We start from the raw sequence: 25,423 nt of genomic DNA on the forward strand, positions 1-25,423 counted from the left end.
TTAACTTACAGGTTAAACAGCAATTGTCCTAAAACAGATACCTGAGGCACACCACTAGGGACTTTCCCCTTTCAGGATACTGCTCCCTCATACATAATTTGCTGATACCTATCGGACAGCCAATCTCCAATTCCATCCACTCTATTTGACCATCAACTTATCATGCAGTAAATCTATAAAGCCTTTGCAAAATCTAAGTATACTATTGTGTATCCATCTCCTTTGTCCAATGAAGCTGTCACCTTATTGTAATAAGTAAGTATATTACGAAATCATGACCTCCCTTTAGCAAATCCATGCTGTCCATCAAAGATCCTGGTTCTCACTAGTCTCTCCAACACTTTAACCACAACAGCTGATGCACTTAGATGGGCCTATAATTTGATACTTGAGTTCTGCTACCTCCCCTTGTGAAGCAGCACAATCTTGCCTTCCTTCCACTTCTTTGGAACTTGATCCAATTTAAGAATCATAATAAACATGTCAAGGCAGATGTCAACTCCTTGGTACATTCCTTCAAAATACATGGATATCATCAAGTCCCACAGCCTTATTAACATCAAGTTTACTCAATTTCCCATATACCTCTTGCTCACGCACTGTCAGCATCCACTGCTCTCATAATGTGACATTCACAAGAATGAAATACCTTTATGAATTGCTCATTAAATATTTCAAATATGCCCTCTGCAGCAGTTGTTCTTATACCATTTTCTCCAATCAGTGTAATCCTTCCATAATCTTTTTTTTTTTTTTTTGACTGGCTACATATTGAAAGAACTCCCTAGGAATTTTTTGACTTTATTAATTAACCAATGCTCATGCTGCACTTTTGCTACCCTTACAATTGAATCACCCTCCCTGCCTGTTCTTTGTATTTGTAATCCTCATAGAATTGATTATTACCACTCCTGTTATGTTGCCTCCATAATGGCTTGTATTGCATGCTTTATCTCTTCATTCACACTTACTTTATATAACCTTTTGACTCTTAGAATATGCTTAGACATTACTTCTACTACACTGCTCAAAAGAATTAGGTGATATTTTAGTTTCTGTCGGATAATTATAAATTTCTGCAAATAATTCTAACTATTGGGTACTTTATATATGAATAAATATTTCTTACTTATGGATAGGGCATAATTGATGAGATATTGTTTAAATGATCAATATTTATTATAAATTTAACAAATTATACATTTTAGTATGAAATAATTTTAACAAGAATAGCCAAAAATGCTTTTGTTAATTTTTAATAGGGTGTATCATCTCCAATAACAGCCAAAACAACAGTACATCTTGATTGCATGGACTGGATAAGATGATCAAACAGTTCTTGTGGGATATTTTCCCACTCTTTTGTGAGAGCAATTTCGAGCTCTTGAAGCGATTGTGGTGGCACCAGTCGAGCAGAAACGTGACTACCTAAAGTATCCTAAGCCTGTTCGATTGGATTACAATCTGGTGAACAGGCAGGCCAGTCCATTCATTCAATACCTTCTTCCTCAAACCACTCTTGTACCAAATTTGCATGGCGTGGACGAGCATTGTCATCCATAAAAATGAATTCTTGGCCAATTGCAGCAACATATGGACAAACTATAGGTTCCAAAATCTCATTGCGATACCTTTGGGCTTTAAGGAACCATTTCTGATAAAATAGAGATCAGTATGGCCACCTATACTTATTCCAGCCCATACTATCAAACTCCCACCTTGACGTTGGGGTCTTTCACAAATAAACTGGATTATTTCTTGTTCCACTTTCATGCCATATCAAGATATGTCGGTTATCTGGTTGCAGACCAAACCTGGACTCGTCACTAAAAGTACACTAGCCCAATCCTCATTTGTCCAGTTGCGGTGTTCCTGTGTCCAAATTCTTCGGGGTCTTTTGTGATTTGCATTAAGTGGAATGCAAACCATTGATCTTCGAGTATATAAACCTATGGCATGAAGACTATTTTGAACATTTCCTGTCTCCAGAAAGCGTTCCAAAGTTGCAAAATTATGCTTTGAGATACACAACATTCTTGAGCAACAAACTTGCTGCATTTGTCCAGCTTCTAATCGACCAATCGCTCTCCAAGCCATGGATTCTAGGATATCATGTTGCGCTGCCATTTTTAACAAAATAATGGGTGGTAGGTGACACAAATTTACAATTGAAGTGATAATTATGCACTGTGGAAGTGAGTGCAACAAGCCACGCTTTTATACTCCCTACATGCTAATGCGGCTAAGACACGTTTCGATAAGTCTTAACATGATTTTGTATACAGTTCAAATATTGTTTGATATACAACAGCATATAATACTAAAAAGTTATACATTATTACTGCATAATATATTGTTGTATATTATGCAGTAATATACAGTGTTGTATATTAAGAATATTTTAAAATAAATATGTTACATTTGTAAATTATTTTTATAACTTCATAATTTACAAGAAAACCAAAATATCACCTAATTGTTTTGAGCAGTATAGTTCTTGAAGATCACCCAGACATCATTGATCTCCTTTTTCACCCAACTCCTCATTCCATGCTATAACTACAAGCTGTCTCTTGAGTTTCTCATAATCCTCAGCCTTGTAGTTTCGCAATATACCTTTTCCTCTCAGAAGTCTTCATGCTGCTGGCAACCTCCTAGGTAATCCCTTCATGATCACTCTCACCAACTGGAGGATGATTTGACACCTCATTTATAATAATCTGTATCTTTTGTCTTAACAAAAGGACCTTTAGCTTTGTTTACATTTTATGTCTATTATCATTGCTATGTTAATATGTTTTTTTTTTAGTTATTATACTAATGTCATTTCCTTTGTTATTATACTTTGTACATTCCAAGTAATTGTCATTAGAATGTGCAAGGTTCCTGATCTTTTATCTCTATCCTTTCCTGGTTGTGATTTGTTATTTTTGTTCACTAAATTTTCCATGCTTTCGGGAGACACCTGTAACCCCCTAGAAAGCACATCCCCAGGTGGCGGATCGGGGAATGCCTCCCAGAACTGGGTGGTAGGAGGGAAATACCTCTCCAGACCAACAGGTATGCAGCAGAGGAACAGCAAGCCAGCTGCATTAATTGCCTAAAATCTTTAAAGATGAATTGGCCAGCAAATAGAAGCAGAAATAATGCTACCATGTACGGGAGAGCCGATGCACCTAACTCAAGTCCATAGAGTAGGCGAGAAGACAGCAATATAGAATGCAAACTGCATATATAATATTTCAACCATTAATATCAGAATGTTGTACAAACCTGGCAAATTAAAACTGTAGAGAGAAAACTTGAACTGTTCAAATGGGAAATAGTGGGAGTTGCAGCGACTCACTGGACAGGCGAGGGCAAAATCAACATAAAAAACGCAAAAAAAAAAAAAAAAAAATATATATATATATATATATATATATATATATATATATATATAAATATAGAAGTTTATGCCCAGACCAATCACATGAAGAGGAGAAATATAGCCAATTTCTTGAACAGCTGCAAGAAGAAATCAGGTGAATAAGTACGAGAGATATCCCGATTATTATGGGAGATTTTAATGCAAAGATCAATCAGTACTCTGATGATAAATCAGAAGTAATGGGAAAATTTGGTCATGGAGAGATGAATGAGAGAGGAGAGGACTTGATTAATTTTTGCAAAATAAATCAACTGTTAATCACAAATACTTTATTCTACCCACAGGCCACAACACAAATACACCTGGACATCACCAAACAATGAAATCAAAAACTGTATAGACTATATAATCTTTAATAAGAAATGGAAACATTCCTTCCAAAATGTCAAAACATTAAAAAAAAAAAGATTGACATGGCTACAGACTATGAACTACTATCAGCTAAACTAAAAATCAATTTCAAAAGAAAGAGAATAAACCACCAAAAACAAAAGAAGATAGGCATATCAAAACTCAATGATAGCTTGACAAGATCTAACTCTCAGAGAACATTAAAAGAAAAATTAAATAATCTTGCTTTAGATACTGTCTCAGCGTCTTGGAAAAAAGGTAAAGAAATTATTAAAGAAACAGTAACAAAACACCTGGACTACCAGACAAGAGTAAATAAAGATTGACTTACACCAGAGATTTTGGACTTATGGGAGAAAAAAAAAGAATATCCAAAACTAACCTCTCGAAAGAAGATAATGAAGAAAATAGAATATTAAACAAAAATTTGAAAAAAGAAATAAGACAAAAAAATGCAGATTAGTAAAAATCACATATTTAGAAGAAAAAGCAGGAATATGTGAATAAGCATACAAAAAACATGACTCTAAGACCATTCATGAAATAGTTAAAGAAATAACTAGAACATACTCACTCGACCCAGTTTCAATGTTGCAAAAAGATGGAACCGTGAAACAATAAAAGAAATATGGACTAATAATTTTAAAGAAACATTTGCACTGAAGAAAACGTTGGTCAAGATGCCTTCAACTCAGAAGAAACTTCTGACACAAAAGACATACTAAATGAAGAAATACACAGAGCAATCAAACAAATGAAAAATAATAAAGCACCAAGCATAGACAACATTCAAAAAGAACTACCAGAAAAAAGGGGAGAAAGCATTATAAATTACCTCAGAGAACTGTTCAACAAAATACTAAAGAAAGGAAATTTACAAGCAGAATGGAGAACAAGCCAGATCATACCCATCCACAAAAAAAGGAGATGTCAGATCCTGCACTAACCATTGCTATGAAATATTCATCAGGATTCTTCAAAACAGAGTTAAACATTCATATGAAGAACAGATGGAAGAAGAGCAAATGGGATTTAGAAATAGCAGAGGATTTAGAAATAGCAGAAGCACAATAGATGCAATTTTCACATTAAACAGATTAACAGGTCTTATGAGAGACAAAAATAAAAAAACTACTGCTGTTTTATTGACTTCAAACAAGCTTTTGACTCGATAAACAGAAGCAAACTTATTAAAATTCTAGAAAACAGCGGGATCAACAAATACCTGTTAAATTGTATCAAGAATTACTATTCAAAAACACAAGCAATAGTGAATTACAAAAAAACATAGAAACAGATCAAATAGCAATTAAAAAGGGAGGTATGCAATGCTGTCCATTGTCACCATATTTATTCAACCTGTACCTAAAAGAAATAGTAGACGAAGTACTACAGATGTGTGAAGGCATAACTGTAAATGGAAGAAATACAACACATTTAAAGTATGCTGATGACATAATTATCACTACAGATAGCCAAGAAAAATTAGATAATATCCTGACCAAGCTGCATCAAACAAGTAACAAATATGATATGAAAATCTATTTTAGTAAAACAAAACTAATGGTAATAGGAAGAAAAAAGGGAAGCAACCCAAATGAAAATAGGAAACAATAATATAGAACAAATAAAGCAGTTCAATTGCCTAGGATCAATGATCACTGAAGATCTAAACTATTTTGAAACCATTAAACACAGAATCAATAATGGATGGATAACAATGGGCAGACTACAAAAAATATGGAACAATAAAAGATTAAGCAAAAAACTCAAATTAAAGATATATAAAACAATGATAATTCCCACAGTACTCTATGGCTCAGAATGCTGGATCTTAAAAAAAAAAAAAGAAACTGATAAACTCAATGCTTTTGAAATGAAATGCCTAAGAAAAATCAATGGAACAAACTGGACAGAAAGAAAAAACAAATGAAAAAGTCAGAGAAGAACTTAACTTTAAAGAAATAATAATTACAGCACTAAAAAAGAGCCAACTAAGATGGTTTGGTTTCAAGAATGAACCCAGAAAGACTAGCAAACATATTAAATGGTAGAATTGAAGGACAACCCAGCAGAGGAAGACCAAGAAAGAAATGGATTGACAACATTAAAGAAAGCACTCACTTAAACTCCATAATAAAACTTCACAGAAAGAAATGGCAAAAATTCGTCTTTGAGGAACTCATCCCACCATGAGCGGAAGAGAAATTTTCCATGTAAATTTTTCTTTGAGTTATAAAGATTTTTATTTGTTAGGGTAACCCACCTTACATAAAATCCTGAACCTGAGAACCTTTCTCTCTTAGCTTGACACCTACCTCTTGGATAATCCAACTAGGGAGGCTCTACCAGTAGCTTAGCTACTCCTGGTATAGCTTCAAGGTCATTGGTACATAGATACCTCCTTACCTCTTCACGGTGGAGATACTGTGAAGAGGCAGTTAAAAAATTATATATTAAAAAATAAACATTATGATGTCAAATGTGTATTTGATGCAGCAAGAGAATTAAAAATTATCTCTTTCTTACTTTTATAATTTGCTAGCAAATCTAATATTACAAATGGTCACTGAGATATGAATATTTTATACTTACAGAAAGGCTTAGGTGTGATTGATGTTTTATAGTATAAACAACACCAAGATGAAAAAAATATGTTTATTAAACTCACTAATATTTCGCTCGTTTTCTAACTAGTATCAATAGAGCACAATTATAACTGTGATAGGTACACAGCACTAAACTATGCAGTTAACAAAAACAGCTTGAATTATAACTGACAATGGAAGCAAGGTCCTTACATTGTGCTCTGTATGGGTTGGATAACCACAGAGTTAATTTAGAAGTCAGTCTGTTGGGTTTTAAAATGAGTCTTCCAGATCATATTTATTGAGATTAGAAGAGTGCTTCATAGCTGATGCTGATTCTAAACATAGTCTCTCAGACCTGTAACAACTCCTGTGTAATAAAGATCTTTTTTTTTCCATTTCATCCTGTGTGAAGGAGTATTCAGAGCATGGTCTGCAATTCTGACTTGCTATACAGATGGTCACAGATGTAATTTTTGTGTTTTTCAAGGTTAATGGATCTACCAGGATGTACAAGAGGATTCAGTTGCTCTTTAGAAGAATGTATTGAGGTAGCTAGCTGAATGAAAGCTTTGAAAGGGGCACTGAGATCATATTTGCAGAGAATGTTGGCTATTTTTTCTGGTATACGTTTAATATTTGGGATGGGAATGGTTTTGCTGTGATCCTGTGTTGTAAGGATGGGGGTGCATGAAATATTTATACATTTATCTCTTTTATATGGCCTGTTGCCATTGGCTAGAAAGGTGTTGCAAAGAATCCTGAGCTCAGTTTTAAGGGCTATGTCATTTGAACAAATAGCCTTGGACAAATAACCTTCCTTGGTGAGTAAGTGTTTTGAGGATGGCCATACTAGGTAAGGTAGCAGTGTAAGTGTTTATGTGAATACCTTCCTGTATGAATAGTTTTTCTGTAAATGGAGAGGGATAATGAGCCGTTAGGAGTTCTATCACTAGTGTATCTAAAAAGTGAACACAATTGTTACTTTGAATTTCTTTTTCTGTGGTGAAGGATGCTAGCTGTTAAAGTGTGCCATTTTGTATCTAATGTGTCTGATAGATCAGTTAACATCCACCTTGAAGAACACAAAACTTACATCCATGTTCATCTGTATAGCAAGTCAGGATTGGCAGACCATGCTCTGAATACTCCTTCACACAGGATGAAATGGAGGAAAAGATCTTTATTACACAGGAGTTGTTATAGGTCTGAGAGACTATTTTTAGAATAAGCATCAGCTATGAAGCACTCTCCTAACTCAGTAAGAATGCTTGCATTAATTTACCAAAGATCTGGGCGACAATCATTCTAAATCCCAATAGGCATCATCATCAAATTCCTGCCATGTACCCTAAAGGGGTGTACAGGATATGATAGTACTACATGAAATATTTACATCATTACTAACTTCCTATCTACAATTTTCCTCCAAATTAGTCTGTTACTTGTCAAGACACCAACATTATGAGATCTTTAGTCTGTTACTTGTCAAGACACCAACATTATGAGATGTTATATTTCTATCATCTAAGGAATTTTGTACAGTATCAATCCACCTATATCTTGGTCTTCCTCTGGGTCGTTTTCCTGCCAGAGAACACTTGTTTTGCTTATCTTTCCTCGCCCATTCTGTTTAATCATACCACCTGAGATTAGCTCTGCTAACGCATTCCTGGATGTTGACAATGTCTAATTCTTTCCTAATATCCTCGTTTTTAATATGATATTGCCATTGATGCCATCTGTTCATGTCCCTAATCTTTCTCAGGACTCTCATATCTGTGGTCTCTAGTCTTTCTTCAAGTGTTTTACTTCTGAACCAGCTCTCAGATCCATAAGTTAAAATTGGTTTGAACACTGTCTTGTATACAGCTAATTTAGTGTCCTGACTAATTTCTCTCTTATTCCATATGAATTTATTCAGTTGAGTTCCTACCATACCAGTTTTGTTGATTCTGTTGTCTATTTCCATATTTAATTTACCATCTTCACTAAAAATTGTGCCTAAGTAGCTGAAATGTTTTACTTGTTCCACAGGTTCTCCGTTCACAACGCAGTTGACATTTTCAACGATTCTACCTATTTTCATTGTCTTTGTCTTTTTATTGCTGACCTTCATACCATATCTATCACAACAGTTATTCAGTTTAGTCAAGGAATCTTGCAGACTTGTAGCAGATTTATTTAGAAGTATAACATCGTCTGCATAAAGCAAAGAGCTGATATTAACATCTCCAATTTTGATATCATGTTTAATACCACTTTCCTTCATAATGTAATCCATATAGATAATGAATAACAGAAGGGATAATGTACATCCTTGTTTGACACCAGATTTAACATTGAACCATCTTCCTGTACTTCCTTCAATTACTGCTGACTTACAACTCAAATAGACTAAGTATTACTTGATATAATTAGACACCATATAACTGTAGTGTATTGAATAGCTTCATTCTTGGCACCTTGTCATATGCCTTTTCCAGATTGACAAAACTTAAATATAGATCTTTGTTATATTCCCATGCTTTCTCAACTATTTGTCATAAAGTGAAGATCTGATCTTGACAACCTCTATTTGGCCTGAATCTAGCTTGCTCTTCACCAAGCTTTTCTTCCACAATCCTTCTCAACCGTTTCTCAAGTATACTTGCATAAATCTTGCCAGAAACACTCAGTAGGGAAATACCTCTGTAATTCTCACATTCAGTTTTATTTCCCTTTTTATATATGGGTACTATGAGAGTTCTACTCCAATCATCGGGAATTCGTCCCTCTGTCCAGCCTTTCTGAACTATGCAGTGCAGCCACTGTAAGACTTTTATACCACCATACTTCAGCATTTCTGGTCGAATATCATCTTCTTCTTCTGCTGCCTTTTTCCACATTTCAAGCCTTTGATGGCTTTTTCTACTTCAAGTATGAATATGTATTCCTGACTGTATGCCTGTTGAGTCTTTTTTACCACAGTACTATCACTGCTTGTTTCATTTAGTAATATTTCGAAGTAATTACTCCATACTTCAAGGATATCTTTTTCTCCTGTTTTCATGTCACCTTTATCATCTCTAACTCCTTTTACAGCACTCTTTCCTCCATTTCTAAGCTTCCTCAACAACCTCCAGAATATCTTACCACCTTCTTGATATTTATTTTCTATATTCTTGTAAGGTTTGGTTGCTGTTCTCAAACTCTTTTATTTTTTCTTCAATAATCTTTGTGTATTTTAGTCTACAGTCCACATCTGAGAGCTGCTCAACTTTGATTCTCTTTAAAACTTTCTTACATGTATCATGGTGTATAGTGTTTTCAGAGAGCTCCCGAAAGCTAGGTATTATTTTGAGTGAAAACTGGAATATTGGTTTAAATCTTAATATAGTATTGTTTATTTTTGGTAGCTTGTTGTGTCTGTGTGATTTTGGTATGAATTCTGTTTTATTTAACTTAGTATTTTAATGTTACGTTTCATAGAATAGCACATGGTGCCAATGTGACAAAAGATAATGGCGTCCAAAAATACGACGCCTTTGTTCAAAAACTGTAATGTGAGGGAGTTTGTCCAGTGTGATATGTGTGGGTTTTTTGGGGCTTTCCCGAAAGAGACTGGAGTTTGGATGGAAAATGATTGTGGTGGGAGAATGTGCAGAAAGTGTAAGCAAAGTGTGAGGAATTGAAGTATGTGTCAGGTCGTGAGATTGTTGTGGTTGAAGAAAGTCAGAATGTGAGTGAAAATAGTGACTTGATAGGCAATTGCGATGTTGTACAAGATGGCAATGAGAGCGTGATCAAAGAGAGAGTGAAAGCAATATACAGAGAGAGAGAAAATGGTTTAAATGAGGAATTATTTGTAATGAGTGAGATCGCTAGGTTACGCAGAGTAAAATACAGTGCACAGCGGCAGTTGGAGCACCTGCAAAACTTTTCAGAATGCCTCGGCTAACAGAAATAAACAAGTGTTTGAAAGGAAAAATAAGCGTTAAAGTGGGAGAGTTTCAGAAATGAAGGAAAGAGTGTTGTATGGTGACTCATTATTAAGAGGTGTGATAGATGGGAGTTTAACTAAATCGTACCTACCGGGTGCGAAATTTAAGGATGTAAGTGATAGTATTAGAGCACAAAAACAGAGGGTGAAAGAATTGATAGTTGTGGCAGGTAAGAATGAATTGAAAGGAGATAAATTTTTTATGAGAGAGGACTTGAAAGTATTGTTAAAGGTAGCGAAAGAAAAGAGTGACAGAGTTAAGATGGTGAGTCTGTTGCCACGGTACGACAGAGAGGAGTTTAGAAGGACCATAATTGCAAATGACTATGCCCAGGTTATGCAGATGGTGTGGAATTCGTGACGTGTGGAATGAGTTTGATGGGCGAAAGGATTTATACAAGATGGATGGCCTGCATTTGGATGGATTTGGTGTGCGGAGACTGGAAAAAGTGTTGCTGAATGAAGTGAAAATGGATGTGCAGAACCAGGGAAACTAGAACTACCAAGGGGTGTAGGGGAGTGGATATGCGGACATCAGTGAGACAGTTGAGTGTAAGAATGTATATAATGTACCCGAGCCAGTACTAAGGACAACTAATTGGAATGGGATAGTTAGAATAATGCATCAATATAGGGGTGGGACAAAGGGACCTCTGCATTTCATGTATACTAATGCGAGGAGTATTAGGAACAAGAAGGAAGAATTTTTGGCCTTGGTTGGCTCTTCCTGGCCACAGTGAAACATGGCTGATGGAAGATGATATAGTTAGTGGGATAGAATGTGTAGGTTATAGTGTGTTTAGGAGGGACAGAGAGAATAAAATGGGGGGAGGAGTGTTATTGATGATAGCTGATGAACTGCAGCTAAGGAGAATTGAAGTTGTATTGCAGGATAGTGAAAAGAGCTCATTTGAGGCTATTTGGTGTGAGATTGAGACTGGCAGAACAAAATATACAGTTGGGTGCTGCTATAGACCAGGTGATTCAATAGATGGTGGAGATAGTATGCATAAGCAAATAGAAAGAACGAGTGGAAGGAGGGTAATTATTATGGGGGATTTCAACTATGATAACATTGATATTGGAAAGAGGAGAGGACATATGTGAGGAAGGAAATGGATTTTATTCAATTAGTAAGGGATAACTATCTGAGACAGCATGTAATTGAAAATACTAGGGGTTTGAGAGTGCTTGACCTGGTAATAGCATCTGAGAATTTGACTGTAATGAATATGACGATGTTGCCACCTATTGGTGAGAGTGATCATAATGTCTTGACCTGGGAGGTGGCTAAAGGTGTGGAATTTTCGATTAAGACAGGGTATATGTGGAATTAACGTGCTGGCAAGTATGACAAGCTTAGGAGATTGCTTGGTTCAGTGCCATGGCATGTAAAACCTCAAGGGCTGGATGTCGATAGAGCATGGGAAGTGGTCAAGGAACATTTACAGGAGGTTATGGCTGATTGTATACCTAGGGTCCAAATAGTAAAACAAGTAGGGGTTAAATGGATGAATAACACCATTAAGCTTGAGCTACAAAAAAAGAAACAAACTGTGGATGAAATTTAAAGAGAAAGGTGACCTGCAGGCACACGAATGGTATAAAGTGCAGGCCAGAAGGGTAATGAGTGTGGTAAAAAAAGCAAAAGCGGATTATGAAAGGAAACTAGCTGTGCAAGCTAAAGAGAATCCCAAACAGTTCTTTCAATATGCTGCAAGCAAAAAAAAATAAAAGCTTTACACGGGATAAATGATTTTAAGGAATGCTGATGGTAAGGAGGTCACTGAATCAGTCGATATAGTGGAATTACTGAGCGAGCACTTTGTAAGAGTATATCATCGAGGTGGTGATATTGAAAAAATGAAGGAACCATTGGTTTATACAGGTATTGTGATGAATGAAGTGGAGGTGAATAGTCTATTACAGAACCTTAATGTGAATACATCTGTGAGATTGGATGGTATACTGGCACGGGTCTAAGGAATTATCAGTGCCCTTGACCATGTTGTTTAATCTGAGTCTTGGGTCTGGTTTAGTCCCGAAGGTGTCGAAAGAGGGGAAAATAGTTCCACTGCATAAAGGAGGATCCAAGATTATTGTTGCAAATTACTGACCGATCAGCATATCAGGAGTCGTTGTCAAGGCCTTGGAGAAAGTAGTCAAGGGAAAAATACAGGAATGGATTGATGAAATTGAGATGCTGTACAGGGAACAGCATGGCTTTGTGAAGGGTCGATCATGCCTCAGTAACTTGCTCACGTTTTATAACACAGCGACGGCTGAACTGGATAAGGGTAATGGGTTTACAGTGATATTGCTGGACCTGGCTAAGGCATTTGACAGGATACCACATGGAATTCTAATCCGTAAACTGCAACATATGGGAATGGATATAGGGTTGGTGAGATGGATAGGTGGGTGGTTGATGGAGAGATTTCAGAGAGTAGTTTATTCAGGCATAGAGTCCAAAAGACAGCCTGTACTTGGACAGCCTGTACTTGCTGTTTAATTTGTTCATTAACGATATAGGGAAGGATCTAAGAGGAACGGTTCATTTGTTCGCTGATGATGCAAAGTTGGGTAGGGCAATAGTGAATGCAGAAGATTTCAATATCTTCTGGATGATTTGGATGGATTGGAGTTCTTGGCTAAGGAGAATGGATGTCAATTTAATGTGACAAAATGTAAGGTTATGCATTTTGGTTGGAAAAGATTAGCAGCAGTATTTCTGGCAATGACAATCAAGGAAAAGAAGGAGTAGCCACAGTATTCAACACAAAATACAAGGCTCATCTTCTTGAATGGCAGGCAGTGTCAAGTAGAGTGATTTGGGCAAATATCAGAATGGGGAATTGGAGTACAGTTCCAGCACATTGGTGGAACTGTACTCCAGGATATTGATGAGGCCAAGGACTTGGGAGTGTTGGTGGATAGGGAGATGAAGTTTAGAAGGCACATTGCAAAAGTGGCTAAATCAGTTCATCAACTCACTTGGTTGTTGAAAAATACTTTGATGAGCAGAGACAAGCAAGTTATTGTTCCTCTGTACCAAGCCTTGATAAGTCCTCATTTTGATTACTTGCCCAGATTTGGTCACCTAGGTTTTTTCTTGATGGGGAAAAGGTGGAGGGGATCCAGAGGCGAGTGACCAAGATGATAGCAGGTCTATGGAATGTACCTTATTAGAACAGGTTGAAGATTTGTGGGTTGCAGAAATTGGTTGATAGGCAGAAAAGGAGAGATATGATTGAGACATTCAAATTGCTAAAGGGTTTCTGTAGTATTAAATCAGAGGATATTTTTGAGATCAGGACTGGTTGTGGGAGAACTAGAGGTCTATGGAAGCTGGGCAAGAGTGTGGTTAGCAGGGGTGTCAGAGCTGGGTTCTTTACTTTTAGAGTGGTAAATGAGTGGAATAAGCTGCCAGAGTCTGTTGTGTTGCCATGACAGTGAATGAGTTCATAGCAAGGTATGATAGATACTGTGAGAATGTCGTATAGTTGTGTGGACATGATGTTTAGGGCCTCCCTCGATGAGTCTAAGGACTCCCTGGAGTCACCCATAATAATAATAATAATATAAAATTCAATTTTATCCTGCTCAAGACTAAATAGTGATCACTTCCAATTTCAAATCCTCTGTACACTCTTGTGTCCTGCACCAGGGAGAAAACATCACTATCAACATTAACATAGTAAATGAGACTTTTCTTATTCCTTGCCTTTTCTCTCCAATTTAATTTGTGCACATTTTTATGTTGGAACATGGTGTTAGTAATAACCAGTCCATGTCCTCAGCAGAAATCCTAGTATTTGCCATTATTATTAGCTTTGCTCTTTTCTCAAAATTTTCCCAAAATATTTTTGTATGGTTGACAATTATTTCCTACTCTGTTATTTAGATCCCCAACAAGGACCAACTTTTCCTTTTTCATTGTATCAGTTGCTTTCTCCAAAGCGTCAAAAAATTCCTCCACTTCTACTTTAGTAGAACCTTCTGTGCGACCATAGGCACAAATAAGTCTCGTTGTCCAATTCCCCATTCTGATATTGCCCAAATCACTCTACTTGACACTGCCTGCCATTCAAGAAGATGAGACTCGTATTTTGTGTTGAATACTGTGGCTACTCCTTCTTTTCCTTGATTGTCATTGCCTGAATATAACATTTTGTATTTATTGCTCAGACAGATCTCACCACTTTTGTCTTTTTTGTTTCAGTCACTCCTATTATGTCGATCTGGTACTTATCTAATTCCTCAGCTAGCTTCATTTCTTTGCCATTCAGGCTTCTTATGTTGATAGTACCGATCTTTAACTCTGGTGTTGTTGAGTTGGGGGTGTGTTTTCAGATTTGTTCCAGTAGCTGACTTTTTGCTGTTCGCCCTGTTTCCCTGGCGAAAACAACGGAGGACCTTGTTTAACCAGGCAAAGCCTCATCTGGCATGAAATTTTGTCATGTTGTACAATCATTTTGTATTTTGGTTTAAGCCAATGAGAATACAATTTGTTCGGCTAAATCCTAAATTGCCAGCTCATCCTCGTTCGTTCAGTATCCAGGTAGATACCCAGCAATGTGTACCACGAGAAGGTGAGGATTGGACATTAGGTCAGAAGCTGTGGTCAGTTCTCCTCCGCATTCCTTTAAAGGCTATGTGGAGGTCTCCTCTGTTATATAGCTCTGACCCTTAAGCACCCCCCCCCCCAATCTCAATAGACTAACTTCTCTAAATTAACTTTGTGGCTATCCATCCCATACAGATGTAAGGACACTACTTCTGTTGTCACTTACAATTTAAATTGTTTTCGTTAATTACGTAGTTTAGTGCTGTGTGCCTATCACAGTTATAATTGTGCTCTGATGATGCTGGTTAGAAAACCAACAAAATATTAGTGAGTTTAATAAATATATATTTTTCCTCTCTTGGTGTTGTTTATGCTGTAAAACATTATTATGAGTACAACATTTTGATCTGCATGACAAGCACCAATAGGATAATGTAATTAACACCAATCACCATTCACCGGTATCCAGCAGTACCTCATAGGCATTATGTGATATATCCAGCAGTACCCCACAACTTCCATAGGCATTGTGTTATATATGTGTGTGCTATAAAATTGGTTTGTAAGGTGAAATACTGGCTACTTTTTTCAGCTTTATAAATGAAAGTTTATGTAACTCCTTATTTGTTAAAAATGACTGAACCAACAGAATATAAGAAATGAACCAAAACACCTGACAGATTTTTGATACCATCTTAAAGTATGGCTGATGTTAACAGATTTTGATAACATCAGCCATACTTTAAAACATGAACAGCAAAAATGAGACTTATAAGCAGTAATTAACCAACCTAATAATGTAATTAACCAACCCTATAATTACATGCATGTTTGTGTTTTTAGTAATTATATTTTTTAGAAAATGTCTTGCAGTTTGCAAACATCTGAAAAGCATCCTGTGTGGCTCTTCAGCATAGGAAACTTGGTCACTCCTGACTTATTGCAGTAACATTGAAAGTGGATTTGTGGGGCCTTGAGCAAGCACATTTTTTTATGGCTAGTAAGATTTTACATAATTTTTCGAGCTCTAGGTATGAGCATTCTCAGAAGCATTGGAAGAGCACTGCATCAACAATAAATTTGCCTTTAACTGTTTTTTAATTAGTCATTAATTTTTGATAGCAACTATATTGATAAAAGTTTGGGCCTTAAATCATTAGAACTTACAGAATTGAAGCTAGTCACAAAATCTCATATTTTTATAAACTAAATACTTGATAACATTTTTAGCAATTTTATATCAGTTTCATGCAGCAAAATTCTTTAACAGTGACATGATATCGTACTTTGAATTAGAAGTGGTCATTCAGTACGTATGCAAGTGAGACTTCTACATATTTTGAAGAGTTGCAGTATATGAATTTCATGTACGGATTAATATGTCACAAGAAATTTACAATTCCCTATTTCAAACGGTCATGCTATAATTTCATTAGGGATTTCATATGTAGAACTTGTGCAGATGTCACTTGCATTATGCTAAGTTATTTACAGGTTAGCAAGTACTTAAAAATGATAATTTATTACTTTCAGCAAACGCTACTGTTGGGTATGTTTTGCATCAGAAGATGATGATCTGTGTGCTGAATGGGCTCAACCATGTCGTTGCCGTGGTACAACCAAGTGGGTACATCAGAGTTGTCTTCAGCGATGGATTGATGAGAAGCAACGAGGCAACAGCATGACAAAAGTGTTGTGTCCTCAATGTGGGACAGAGTATTTGCTAGTTTTTCCTCCTTTTGGTAAGTGACTATATTAGAGAATTTACATGTCTAGAAAGGCTCTGGTATATTATCATTCATGTTAACTCATAGTGAACAGTACCACACAAACACAAAATAAATATAATAATAATTTTTTAAGCTGCTTACATTTTACAGGATATCTAGTCAGCATGCTCAGAGTGCAGAAACAGAGAACAAGGCATTATCAATCAAGTAATTGAGGGAAACAACTTCAATTGTAATGGAGGCAGATAACTAATGTCGTCATGCACCCTCTAATGCAGCATAGGATACTTTGGCCACTGTATTGAAGATGGCGTAAAATGATACTGCAGCCATACATGGCTCCAAATTATTTGGTAATTGCAGTTTATCATGAGAGCCAGATTTAGAAAGATATTGAGGTTAAATTCATATAGAGGTCATATATTTTCTTCATATGAACAATTATGTATCTGCTGAATGGATACACCACACTTTGGGTTTGGCATTTTAAGTGCATGTGAGGAGGGAAGAGAGAAAGTTGCCCAACTGGGCCAAGAAGACTATATACAAATGCCAAGAGCATTAAAAAACAAAGTGGTTGAGTTTGTTGCTTTGGTTAGAATTCATTGTGGCCTGAAATTGTTGGCATTAGTGAAATCTGGCAGTCATAGTCAGATGATGATGTAATAGAATTGAGTACAAAGGATATAGTATTTTTAGGAATGACAGAAGAGATAGAAGAGTGTGTGTGTGGGGAGGGGGGTGCTGTAAATGATATCGGATGAATTGAGTCAGTCCAGTTAGGACTCAAGAAACACATGAAAGCAATAATGGTAAGAATTTCTCATGTAGCACAGTTTGAAGCTATCTGGTGTTATGTTGCAATACATGGTGCAATGTTGCTACAGGCCTAGAGGTTCAGTTGCTGAGGAAGAAGAAAAAATCACTGCCAAATTACCCAGATGAGTACTAAATGAGTAATTACTATGTAATTTAGATTATTATGATACCCAATCAAATATTGATTGGGTATCAGAGAAAAATCATAAGAACAAAGGAGGATTTATTGAGCTGTTGCATGACAACCTTTCAAGCAGCACGTGAAAGAAGCAACTTGACATCAGTAATATCAATAAGTGTCTCAGTTTAAGGATGTGGATATTTTGCCACCAGTTGGTGGTGATGATCATGCCATAATGACCTTGGAAGTGGCCAACTATATGAATGTTCCAATTAAGACATGCTATATACTGAAATACAAATCTGGAAATCATGACAAACTCAGGAAAATACTGTCTTTGGTTCCATGGTATCAGTTGTGGAATGTGAATGATATCATCAATGCATGGGAAGCTTTTAAAATATATGCTTTATTGATGTGGTATCCAAATGTGTCCCTAGAGTTTGAGAAACAAATAGAATTGGTGTAAATTAGATGCGCAAGCTTGTTAAACAAGCTTGCGCATCTAATTAGAATTGCACATCATAAGAAGAAGATGTGGAAGGAATCATGAGAATAAGAGTGGGAGAAGTTATGAAATATGTAAGTCCAGAAAAGTTAAGAGTGTTGGAAAGCTAAGTTGGAGTATGAAAAGAAATTGGCGGCATAGGCTAAATTTGCCTGTTTCAGTAGTATCCAAATGTTATAAGTCATCATAATCAAATTCCTGATATGTACAATTGGGGGGGGGTGTACAGGGTAATTATGATAGTACTACATGAGAAAGTTACACCATCACTAACTTCTGATCAACAATTTTCCTCTAAATTAATCTGTTATCTGTCAAGACTCCAGTATTATTGGATTTATTTTTCTATCTTTTAAAATGCTTTTTACTGTATCAATCCATCTAGATCTTGGTCTTCTTCTTCTGGGTATTTTTCCTGCTAACCTGGCAAAGAACACTTGTTTTGCATCTTTCCTCTCCCATTCTCTTTAAGTGGCCATACCACCTCTTCTGCTAGTTTCATTTCTTTTCCATTGATGCCTCTTATGATGATAATACCAACTTGAACTCTGTTGATTTTGAGTTGGGATGCATTCCGTGATTTGTTCCAGTAGCTGACTTTTCACTGTTCGCCCTAGTTCCCTGATGAAAACAACGGGGGCCTTGTTAATCAGGTGATGCCCCAGCTGGCATGAAATTGTCATGTTGTACCATCATTTTACATTGTGGTTTAAGCCAATAAGAATACAATTTGGATGGCTAAATCCCAAATTGGCAGCCCATTCATTCAGTATCCAGGTAAATACCTAACAACGTGCACCACGAGAAGGTGAGGATTGGACATTAGTTCAGAAGCCCTAGTCGGTTCTTTGCATTCCTTAAAAGGCTACATAGAGGTCTCCTCTCAATTATACTGCTTTATACAGTGTATAAAGTTAATAGCTGTTTGGAAGTAAAGTAACGTCTTGAGCAAAAGAGGAATTCTAGTTTTTTGGATGCTGAGGATGCAGTGGTTGTAATGTGTCTGTGCCAAGAGAAGATCGATGTCAGATGCCAAGAAAAGATATTTCTTCTTGTCTGAGAATTTAAGTGTTTTCTGATGTAATACTAGAAGAAAACAGTTTTTTTTTCTGGAAAATAAGGTAGAACTTTGTGCTCTGTAAGTTGTGGAGATTTGTGTAGTACAAGGTTTATTGAATGAAAAGGAGAAGTGCAATGTGCTGTCATCAGTAAATTTGTGTATTGAGTTGGAGGTCAACTGAAGTATGTCATTAATATACAGAAGAAGGAGAACATGTGAGGGAACAGAACCTTGTGGAACTCTGGTATTAGCTGCTGGGGTTCCATAAGAGGATAAGAAGCTGGCCACCATCACGCAGAGTGCCCAGTCAGAAAGCTGGCAGTGCAGTTTCAGAAGTTATGGAACAGGCCATATGATGAGAGTTTATATAACAGCCCTTTGTGCCAGCCTGTTTAAAAGGTTTGGAAATGTCCAGTGCAACCACTAGAGATTCACCAAACTTTTCCATGGTATTAGTACAGATGAGTGACATATGTTAGTAGGAGAACATGTGATCCCTTGTTTGATCAGCAGTGGTGGAATCCATACTGGCAGTTGTTTGTTAGTTGGGTGTCTTTAAGGTATCATAGGTGCTCAGTGTACTAATACCATGGACAAAAGATCAGAAAAAGCTTGTCCAAATTAGAAAGTCTCCTGGTACTAATGGCATTTCCCTGATTGTTTTGAAGATTTGTGCTCCATAGTTGATCTGAAGCTGTCTGTGTTCCATTACTTTGGAGAGGACTGAGGTGAAAGAGATTGGATGGTGGTTTGATGGTAAAAATTTGTTTCCCCTTCTTGGAAATAGGTTGAACATAGGTAATTTTTTCCAGGCTGTGGGATAGATGCCAGTGGAATAAGAGAGCATAAAAATGGCAACACAGACAGCTTCAGATCAACTATGGAGCACAAATCTTCAAAACAATCAGGGAAATGCCATTAGTACCAGGAGACTTTCTAATTTGGACAACCTTTTTCTGATCTTTTTGACAAAAGGGTAGCAAAACATAACTTGTTTTTCAGGGAACAACGCATACTAAAATATTAATTATAATAACTTTCATTAATACTTTGCTATATTTTGGCATCGTTACATTGCCATCCTCAAGGATCACAAACACAATGATATGTGCATGCAGGCAATAACAGTCGGCAAATGAGGCTGAAGAAAGGCAACCAAAGTCGTGTCTAGAGTCCTACGTGGCATACCCTAGTGGGCTAGATTGAATGGTCTTGGCCATTAGACTGAAGATCTGAAGATGAGTGCTTCCCAAATTTGGGGCAGTCTCATGCACCCAAAATTGTTGAGATTTGGAAAGTTTTTCAGGGCTGAGGAAGATTCAAGGAATATCCTTTCATATTTATATTCGCTGCAGTGTAATAGAGGAGTCTTCTTCCAGTGTATTCTGTAGTGGTTCAAAGCATGTCAGCAAGTCCTAAGTGGCAGTAATGGTGGAACTGGATATAATCGTTCAGAAATTCTGATTTTAGCTATCCTGCCTGTTTGGCCATAGTAGGACAATTTGCAACTGCAGAGGATCTGGTGAACACCTGGTTAGGTCTAGGGAATGTGGCTGGTCTTTGGCAGAGCAGATAAGGAATGCCAATTTTTTATGTGGTTGTAAGGTAGTATTTCCTTAAGATTTTTGTTAATTTTTCGGATGTGTACCAGATATATAGAATGGTGATAGATCTTGAGTAATTTTTGCTGTAAAGGTGGGGGGGTTGCAGTTACAGGGAACTACGAATGAAAAAGGTGGCAAGGGCTCATTGAGTGTTGCCAAGATTAGCTATGCATCCATTTGAGGAAAAATGTGAAGCCAGAAGATTGGATATTTTTATTGGTGATGATTCAGTAGAGCTATCTGGCTACAACAGAAGTTGTGAAGTGGACAGAAGTTATAAATATTTGCTTTGACAATAGACCAGAAGACTTGACTGCCATTTGGACATAATGTGCAAGTTTCCTGCTTTTGGCTCTTTCAGAATCTGTTTTGGATACATTGATAGTTTTTTGTTGTTGTTTTTTTCCAGCTGTTTCGGGCTTTGATATAACTGATAAAGGAAGATGGAGTTCTTGATGAAAGTAATTTGCAGCATTCTTGATTCTTTTGCTTGTATAGCCTTGACATACGCTTTGGAAAACCAAGGGTTAGAGTGAAGTGGGGAATACATGTTGCCATACCAGTAAGGATTACCTTGGTGATTCTGTGGGTTTGAAGGCTGAAGACAACAGTCCAACCAAGGGAATGAGGCATAGAGGCTAGAGGTCATCCCACTTGGCATGTTATTATGCCAGACAGTACTTGATTGAGAGTGGCTGTGTGAGTGTTGTTCCATGGGAAAAGAAATAAGTACTAAATTGTAGCCTGAATTACTTAGAGGACACAGAACATCAACATTGTAGTTGGAAGGATCACTAGTGAGGAAGAGATCCTGGGTGTTAAGGGAGTGTTTGGGATTATATATTATTCTGGTAGGCATGTGAACAATTTGTGTAAGGTCACCAGCAATACCAAATGTCTCAGTATCTCTATCTGCTTGATCCATGTTATTGGAGAGGAGGACAGATAGTTGGTGTTATGAACATTAATCTCAAAGAAGATAGCTTTACTATTGGGAAAGTGAGACTGGAGAAAATCAAAATTCAAGGAGAAGTCAAAAGAGTTCAGAATAGTTGGTGGAAGGTCAGGTGTTCTCCAAGGAATCTCTGAACATTGTCAGTAAAGTCCATTCTGCAGTGTTGACTTTTTATCAAGCAGGTGATGGTTTTGTGGACAACAGTGCTACTGCCCATCACACAAGAATTGTTAAGCAGTGGTTCATCAAGCATTACAGTGACTTCCACCATCTTCCCTACTACCACAAAGCCCAGATCTGAACCCCCAGTAAGAATGTAAGGGACATGTTAGAAAAACATATCTGGGAGCAAATTCCTATTCTGTCAAATCTGAGCCAGTTAAAGGACTGGTGAATGAATGTCTGATATGTTTTAGATCCAATCTAACACCTTGTGAACTCTATGCCAAACTGCATATGTGCTGTAATTCAGGCTAAAAGAGGTCCAACACTGTATTAAATAGAGGTTTCTAATTCACTGGCCAGTATGTGTATTTGCTTTTATTCCCTTACTCCACCTTTTTCTCATTTACGATTTTAATAAATTTTAGTTCCACTTATATTTCCACTTGGAAATCTGGAGATAAATGATTTGTTGCTCCATAGAACCTTTTTCCATGATGCAAGAATAGGGTGAACAACACCAGTTCAAATGTAGTTTGGTCTTGAGGGGTGGATGCGTGGCTTGTTCGCAGTGGCTCTGCCTTGGTAACATAAGGCATGCACTGTGAAGTCAACCTGGAAAATGCTGCAATATAAAAATGCTTGGAGATGTTTTAGAGATATATGCTTCTTGCACTTCCATATTCTTATGTTTCTCTGCTTCTGACATTTCTTATTTATGTTAAGTGGATAATTTTGGTTTAAAGTGATTAAATATTTACTGAAAGAATTTTTAGTTTCATTTGATTAATCAGTTTATTTTAGGGAGATGGGGGTTATATGACATATATGCATTGTGCATCCTTTACTGAACTATGGAATTTACAATTTTTGTTGCTTATTGTACCATAATAACCATTATCTTCACTAACATGTATCCCCCCCCCGAAGATACTCTGAACAGTAGTTTTAAGTGTTTATTATAACATAACACTCTAGCTGCTTCAAGTGCTTGTGTGTATCCAAATATAGTGTGAGCATTGAAACCTGATTATATTGTATTTTGCAGAAGTGCATGTGTAATTACTGGTACCAACTTTAATGAGTTGCACACTTTTGTATACCTGTTCACCTTGTGTGTGTGTGTGTAGGTCACATTTTCAGTATTCTTCACAAAATAAAAAGCATTTAAAAAACTTTTTAACAAAATGTGGAGACCACCCACAATGCTATTGTGCTATATGATTATAATCTTTCTTGAGTGGAAGTACATAAAAAAAAGAAAAAGAAAAGCATATTCGTTTGGTGTTTATTTAGATAACAAATGTGATTCTTCAAAGGTATATCACTTTTTACAAGTACAATCACACTTGGTTATAATGAGCATCAGGTGACTAACAAAAGTTCCATGTTATACTCACTATATCAGTTAAACCTCTTCCTATTTTTTTTTTTTTTAATTTTCAGTAATTCGATAAAAATAGATTAAAAAAATAAACAAGAAAAGTAGTATTAGAGAGAAGAAGAAAATATAATTACATACCTAGATATTATTTATGCTTGTATTAACTATATTATACTTAATACTAAACACAGTTTATTTCACTGTAATTAAAAAAAATACTAATTAATAATAAACACAATTTCAATTATCCAGCCATCCATTGTTATTACATACAACATTGTCGCCTCCAGTTTAGCAAATTTTCTCACTTCAGCCTCAAGATCAGATCGTCTGTTGAGAATCTAGCACTTTGCTGTGTAGTGAACCATCGAAGCAGTGCTTCATTGATGTTTGTCATCTCATACTTTCTAATTTTTTATTTTTACTTTTTTATGTTGTTTTCCAGTGCCGACATGTAAAGATCTTTATTCTTCTGCGATGTTGATATTGTTGAAGAGGATGAAGAAAACTTTTTATACACTTCAAAGTTTTTTGCACTATGTTCTAACCATGAATAATTTCGAGTTTTTAGCGAACTGTGAGATACTTTCTTTTAGTAGACGTTTCTGACAGAATGGTTAATTTTTAATTGATTTTACAGTCGTGGCAATGTTTGGGTAAAGTGAGGGAGGTGGACTGGATACTAGACACTGGATCGGCAAGTAGAGTGGGGGATGGTTCCAAAGGGCAAGATTAGGTTATAAACTGGCCCATGATCTGATGCAGGTGATCATAAAAGCTGTCATTCCTTTCATTTTTATCTATCCCAAGAACTGAAGTGAGCAGTTATATGGGTATATTCATAAATAAAAATCATTATGGCCTTTCACTCATTACAGCCATGATATGATTATTTCCATGCTCATTACAACAGAGTTGAACTATTTTTACAAGACTGTAAGAGTGCTCATATAAAGGATAATATGAGTATTGCACTGCCAAATATTACATCTCTATGACTAGACATGATTTTTGAAACTTCACTATTGTGTGAAGTATATATAGAAAACCATGAAACCTCACTGTTGTGTGAAGTATATATAGAAAACCATAGAATAGTTTCAACCAAGAATATTACTAAATGATGTGCATTGAATCTGAGCACATTGTAAATTATATATTTAGTTTAATCCTTTATCCAAGTGTAACAAAGTTTGCACCTGAAGTATTTTCAGGACTGAGGCATTTCATGGTAAAGGTGGTATAAGTTCTCATCACTTGCCTTAGTATCTCACATAATGCAAAGCACATCTCCTTGCAGACATGTATAATGCTATTCATTAAGGGAAGGGCCACTACCCAGACCGGTTTCGACCTTTATTGAGTTCTCATCGGTGGGAGCCAGACCCAGAGGTGGTGATACCAAGGTGTAAGTAATGGAGAAGTCATATTTATCTATACGAGTTGCCAAAAAGGTGTCACACCTTATTATTAAATTACTCTGGATTAGAGAAAGATGTTGGAAGTTTTTTCACTTGGTTAGACTATAAATTATATATTTATTTTAATCCTTTATCCAAGTGTAAGCAAACAAAGTTTGCACCTGAAGTATCTTCAGGACTGAGGCAATTCATGGTAAAGGTAGTATAAGTTCTCATCACTTGCCTTAGTATCTCCCATAATGCAAAGCATATCTCCTTGCAGACATGTATAATGCTATATTATACCACCTTTACCAGTTATACTTCCAACATCATTCACACATTGTATGTGTGTGAATAGGATTTTTTATTTAAAATAAAAAAAAATTCCTAAAGTCCTAAAAAATTATTTTTGCTTCTGCAGTGCTAGACTGCTCAAAGAAATACCATTTTAAGTTCAATTCTAGTTGTTGAGTAGAGGAAATTTTTTGGGTCTTTCTTTGACTGGTTCCAGATTCAGTCGATTTTTTGGAAAATCCAAGGATCCTAGAGGGTTTCCACCTCTAGGATTCTTGGATTTTTACTCTCACAGCTCTAAAAATTGCCTGTAGAGCTTGCAGTATTTTTCACACCCACCTATTAATTTAGGATTTGAGATTGGTGGTACTTGTCTATCATAATCACTCCCCTGGAAGGCTTGATTCATTGATAGCTTGAACTTTCTGTCAGTGATGGCTGAAAAGTGGAGACCAGTTATCCACT

The 25,423-nt window shown here is 36.4% G+C and overlaps 1 protein-coding gene across 1 annotated transcript in view; it reads left to right on the forward strand.

The window, feature by feature from the left end:
• The window catches only part of LOC150107268 (E3 ubiquitin-protein ligase MARCHF5-like), an 88,872-nt gene that overhangs the window by 12,694 nt on the left and 50,755 nt on the right, over positions 1-25,423 (forward strand). Inside the window, exon 2 of the mRNA XM_090391772.1 lies at positions 16,452-16,660. Coding sequence (XP_090247898.1) covers positions 16,452-16,660 — 209 coding nt within the window. The remainder of the gene's footprint in view (positions 1-16,451; positions 16,661-25,423) is intronic.

This window comes from Typopeltis vanoorti, chromosome 4, assembly GCF_054136105.1.
Source record: "Typopeltis vanoorti isolate ZY-2024b chromosome 4, IOZ_Tvanoo_1.0, whole genome shotgun sequence".
NCBI lineage: Eukaryota > Metazoa > Arthropoda > Arachnida > Uropygi > Thelyphonidae > Typopeltis > Typopeltis vanoorti.